The 6,000-nt window shown below is 34.1% G+C and overlaps 1 protein-coding gene across 16 annotated transcripts in view; it reads left to right on the forward strand.

Moving 5' to 3' along the window:
* Atrx (ATRX chromatin remodeler) overlaps positions 1-6,000 on the forward strand; it is a 242,039-nt gene that overhangs the window by 129,871 nt on the left and 106,168 nt on the right. For all 16 annotated transcript variants that reach the window (XM_048797444.1, XM_048797448.1, XM_048797447.1 and 13 more), the window contains 4 exons: positions 1,943-2,084; positions 3,016-3,125; positions 4,240-4,386; positions 4,546-4,723. In XM_048797444.1, coding sequence (XP_048653401.1) covers positions 1,943-2,084; positions 3,016-3,125; positions 4,240-4,386; positions 4,546-4,723 — 577 coding nt within the window. The remainder of the gene's footprint in view (positions 1-1,942; positions 2,085-3,015; positions 3,126-4,239; positions 4,387-4,545; positions 4,724-6,000) is intronic.

Here is a 6,000-nt window from a genome sequence, read left to right on the forward strand (position 1 = left end):
TCATACATAAATGGAGTATAACTTCTCATTTCTCTGGTTGTACATGGTGTATGATTACACTGGTTGTGTAATCATATATGCATGTAGGGTATAATTACTGATTCATTGTTATTATTCCTCCTACCCCCACTCCCTCCTTCCCCCCCCTTCACTCCCCTTGGACTAATCCAAAGTACCTCTATTCTTCCCTAGTGCCCCACTCCCCCATTGTGAATTAGCATCTGCATAGCAGAGAAAACATTTGGCCTTTGGTTTTTTGGGATTGGCTTATTTGCTTAGCATGATATTCTCCAGCTCCACCCATTTACCTGTAAATGCCATAATTTCATTCTTTAAGGCTGAGTAATATTCCTTTGTGTATATATAACACATTTTCTTTTCTTTTTTTAAATAATTTAGATTTACCTTTATTTATTTATATATGGTGCTGAGAATCGAACCCAGTGCCTCACACATGCTAGTCAAATGCTCTCCCACTGAGCTACAATCCAAGTCCTTTATAATACACTTTCTTTATCCATTTATCTGTTAAAGGGCACCTAGGCTGGTTCCATAGTTCAGCTATTGTGAATTGAGCTGCTATAAACATTGATCTGGCTGTGTCATTGTAATAGTATGCTGATTTTAAGACCCTCAGGTATAAACTGAGGAATAGGATAGATGGGTCAAATGGTGGATCCATTCCAAGTTTTCTGAGGCATCTCCACACTACTTTCCTTAGTTGTTGCTTTTGGGGGATAACTTACTGTAAAACTGTTGTGTTCTTTTGATGGCACCATGTATCCATGGCTTTTCTTGTTCCTTGAAGTCTTTTGTTGCTATTTGTGCATTTGAAGAAACAACCACTTCATCCACTCTTGTGTTTTTTTTTTTAATATCAGGAATTGAACCCAGGCACTTAACCACTGAGAGACACCCTAAATCCTTTTTTATTTTTATTTTTAATTTTGAGACAGGGTCTCAATAAGTTGCTTAGGGCCTCACTAAACTGCTGGGACTGGTCTTGAACTTGTGATCCTCATGCCTGAATTCTTCAGTGCATCTATTTTTTAACTATTTTGTTCCAAGAGTATGCTGGATGAATTCTTTGCTGGATTCCCACATTTCCACAATGGTATTGTCATTTATAGGTGATTTATTATCTGTGCTTGTGTATATGTATTTTTCTATTTTTCTTCTTCCTTTCCTCCTTCCCTTGCTTCCTTTATTTTTTCGGGGGTGATGGGGTTCTCAAGCATGCTACCACTGGGAGTTACTTCTTGAGTGGAACAATTCTTTTTGGCATTTCATATTGTAGGGATGTTTACTTTTTGTTGTTATCAGGGATTGAACCCAGGGTTGCTTAACCACTGATCCACATTCCCAGCCCTTTTTAAATGTTTTATTTTGAGACAGGGTCTCGCCTGAGTTGCTTAAGGCCTCACTATGGTCCAGAGCCTGGCTTTGAACTTGCTATCATCCTGCCTCAGCCTCATGAACCACTTTGATTAGAAGAGTGTATCACTGTGTCTGGGAGGATGTTTACTTTTATATTTGCCTTTTGCTCCTCTCCATTTATTACCAGCCATTACCACTCATCATGACAATCTTAAATGCCCTCAAATTTTAAGTGTCCTATAGAATAGAACTTTCCCAGGTTGGGAATCACATCTGTATTCACATTGTAATGTTGGTGCCATAGACTAGTTAGAACACTTCTTTTTTCACATTTCTATCTAACATGTATTGAGGTATCCTGGTTGAGAACTATTAAGCTAAATTATTGGCTTTACTAAAGTGATTTTATGTTTTATAAAGGTGATTGAATTTGGAAAACATATTATCCTGGCCTTATTGAACCAAAATATTAGATGTATCTATACTTTAGAAAATATTCCATAGTAAAATTTATACTCCACCATTGCTTGAACTTAACTATCAACAGCTTTTTTTTTTTTTGTAGGTGATAGAAATTGAAGATGCTTCACCCACCAAGTGTCCAATAACAACCAAATTGGTCCTAGATGAAGATGAAGAAACCAAAGAACCTTTAGTGCAGGTTCATAGAAATATGGTTATCAAATTGAAACCCCATCAAGTAGATGGTAAGAACCTATTAGGCAATTCATTCACGTTAAAGTTTACCTATATTTAGTTGTTTTCTGTGTGACTCACATGCTGCTAAGCACTGGAGATAAATTGGTGAGCTAAAATAACATGATTCCTGCCCTTACGATTGCCTGTAGGTAAATGAGGAAGAAAAAAATCTTTTGTAATTGGAGAAACAGTGAATTTTATAATTTGGAAAAATTGTTACTTATAAATGGGTATATTTAACAAGTGAATTTCACTTGTACTATAGTGGTTGGATGAGGTGGCTAAGAAGTGGTACAGTTACCTCAGTGCCTTCTTTGGGAATTCCTATTTCAGGATCTTCAGGTATGTTTTAAAATAATACTCCTGTACTGGTATTAGAAAGATACTCTATTGTAACTTCCTTCTGCTTTCTTGGAGCAGAATCAGTAAGTTGGTTTTGAGTATGCATATGAATTGATTCATAAGGTAAATTCTATATTTCCTACTTCTTGAGTTACTGGCCCCATTTCTTACTCAGTCTTTTCTGTTGAATAAATAATAGAAATAATGAATTATCCTGTTTTTTTTTTTTTTAACACTGATTGGCTCAGTATCCTTTAAAGTGTATTTGATAGGAAGCTGTTTCATCTTTAGGTAAAGTTTCTATTTCAAAGGAAAGTATTTTTATATATTTTTGTACCATCCCAGGGTATAGAGAAAAACTGTTTTGATAGATTAGATAATGTGAATTTAACAAAGTCATCCAGTAGTGTGCTTGTGTTTGTGTCTAATTTATCTTAGCAGGGAAATCATTCTATTTATATTTAAGTTTTTTTTTTAAACTCTTGAGTATTGTGTTAATACTATTTCTTAGAAGTTTTCGTTATTTTTGATTTAACTGATTGGGAAAAGGTTTAACTTGGACCTTTAAATGTAACTTAATGAAGCTGTAATCTTTAGGTGTTCAGTTTATGTGGGATTGCTGTTGTGAGTCTGTGAAAAAGACAAAGAAATCTCCAGGTTCAGGATGCATTCTTGCACATTGCATGGGACTTGGTAAGACTTTACAGGTAAGAATAAAGAATATCCATGTATCCTGTTTTTTTGCTTACATTAATTTGGATTCAACAATAATACTGGGTTCTGTTATGTTTACACACTGCTGTAGGGGCTGGAGATAAAACAGTGATTAAGAATTACAGAATCCCTCTCAATATATTATATTCTGTCAGAGAATAAAATAAGAAATTTCTGCTTTTAGATAATATGTGTTAAGATGATAATAACAATAATATAATAAACATTGAAAGTTAAGGAAGACATCTTTGAAAAATGCTATGTTTGAGCAGAAGTCCTAATAAGGTAAGGAAGTGGGGTTACAGATAGGGCAAACAACCATGACCAAGTCATTGAGTGAGAAATTAACTTCTTTCACTTAACAGTATTTAACTGTCTATTGGGTTGGGGTTGTAGCCAAGTGGTAGAGCACTTTCCTAGCATTTGTGAAGTACTAGGTTTGATGTTCAGCACCACATAAAAAATAAAGCCCTAAAAAATAGTTTGTGATGCCACAGTAATGAGAACATTTTAATGGTATTTTTTACCATTAAAATTACTTCGTTTGTATGGTTGGGATTATAGCTTAGTGGTAGATTTTTTTCACCCATCCTGTACAAGACCATGGGTTCAAACTCTAGCATTGCAAAAGAACGAAAAAAGTGATTGCATTTCTTATATTTGGTTTATGTAGCAGAGATGTGAAACTATTATATAGATTATTTCCAGAGATGGGTAATTATTATAGATTCAGTGAGTTAGAACAAGTTAAAATGGAAAAGTATTGTGTAACATACTTGTCTTCCAAATTGGCAGTGGTATTTTCTGAAAGGCTTTTAGGACATTCTGTGGCGATCAGGGCCTTTGTTTAGTTGTGAGAACATTTTATATTATTTTGATCAATCATAGTATTATTATGATGCTTTAGAGTTAAAATGACCTTTTATATTTTTCATTTTACAAATATATTTCTTTCCCTATACATGGCTTGCAAATTATTTAAACAGTACACTAACCCTTTTCTTGGGTTAGTGTACTGTTTAAAGCAAACAAAACCTTAGTTGTAAGATTGCTTAAATTTTTGTGGGTATATAAATGAAGGTACCAACTTAATTTGTTTTCTTTTAGGTTGTAAGTTTTCTTCATACAGTTCTTTTGTGTGAGAAATTGGATTTTAGTACAGCTTTAGTGGTTTGTCCTCTTAATACTGCTTTGAATTGGATGAATGAATTTGAGAAGTGGCAAGAGGGATTAAAAGATGATGAGAAGCTCGAGGTATCATATTTAAGTGTTTTTGTTATTGAAATATTTGCATGAAATTCATATAGTAGAAGAAAGATTTTAAATTACAAATAGTGCATATTTTAAAGGGAATTTTTAATAGTCTTACATTTTTAATAGGTATTTTCCAAAATCCTTATTTTCTCACAAAAGGTCTCTGAATTAGCAACTGTGAAACGTCCTCAGGAGAGAAGCTACATGCTGCAGAGGTGGCAAGAAGATGGTGGTGTTATGATCATAGGGTATGAGATGTACAGAAATCTTGCTCAAGGAAGGAATGTGAAGAGTCGTAAACTTAAAGAAATATTTAATAAAGCTTTAGTTGATCCAGGTAAAGTATTAACTTGCACTAACATGAAGAAGCAAGTTGAAAAAATTTTTTTCTTATATTTGGTTTATGAAATAATAGTTGAGCAACAACCAAGTAGCTGGTTTTGTTGTGTTTATTTGTCAGGCTTTTGTGTTCTTTTTGTTTCTTAGAATCAAGTAACATTCCAACGTGGAAAGAAAAATCACCCTTTATGTTGATAGCTGTCCAGAAGATATTCGCTAAGTCTGTAATTGTTTAGGGTTTTCAGGGGAGATCTTATAAACAAACATGCATCGGGTACCTATGTTACAATTGATTCTTCCAGGTGTTTGAACGTTAGATGATAACAAGAATTCTCTCTATACTCTGTAAACAGTTCTTAAATCTCTTTCCAAACTTCATGTCATCAGAAGAATTCCTGCTTGCTCCTGTCTTTTAAATGGTCACCATTATATTAAGCTAATATTTGGAATACCTTTGATCCTTTTGTAACAGCAATCTCATATGAGAGCCTATTACTTCATTCTTATTCCTTACCTGGAAAGATGACTAATTGTACTATGTGCAAAAATAATTAATTTTTATCTAAGACTATTAATTATTTGTACAATTTTTTCCTCATCAAATTTTATCTTGTTATATTACTTCAAGATACTATAGGATTTATGTTTGTTCAAAAATGCTGGGTAGGGCTGGGGATGTGGCTCAAGCTGTAGCGCGCTCGCTCGCCTGGCATGCATGCAGCCCGGGTTCGATCTTCAGCACCACATACAAACAAAGATGTGTGTCCCCCGAAAACTAAAAAAAATAAATAAATATTAAAAAAAAAATGCTGGGTAGCTGGGTTTACTTGTGCATACCCTCAATCCCAGAGACTCAGGACTCTATGGCAGGAGTATCGCAAGATCAAGGCCAGACTTAGCAACATAGTGAGACTCATAGCAACTTAGCAAGACCCTTTCGCAAAATCAGTAAATTAATGAAGGATGGAAGAAAATAACTAAAGTAAGTCTATGTATGTAACTCAGTAGTAAAGTATCCTTGGGTTCAATATCCAGTCTCCCTAATGCAAAATAAAACACCTCCATAATTATCACTGTTAAAGTTACTACTAGTTTTTAAAATCCATGGCTTGCTCCCCCCCCCCAAGGATGATGTAATTAATATGCACAAAAGTTACTGCCATTGTAAGTCTAATAATTACATTGTCTTTTTGCTATGATCAAGTTGGATGTCTAAAAATCCTATAGTTGATTTATTCTTTTTTTGTTTTGCTGTAGTTTTTTTTTTTTTTTTTT

This window comes from Marmota marmota, unplaced genomic scaffold (assembly GCF_001458135.2).
Source record: "Marmota marmota marmota unplaced genomic scaffold, marMar, whole genome shotgun sequence".
In the NCBI taxonomy this organism is placed as follows: Eukaryota; Metazoa; Chordata; class Mammalia; order Rodentia; family Sciuridae; genus Marmota; species Marmota marmota.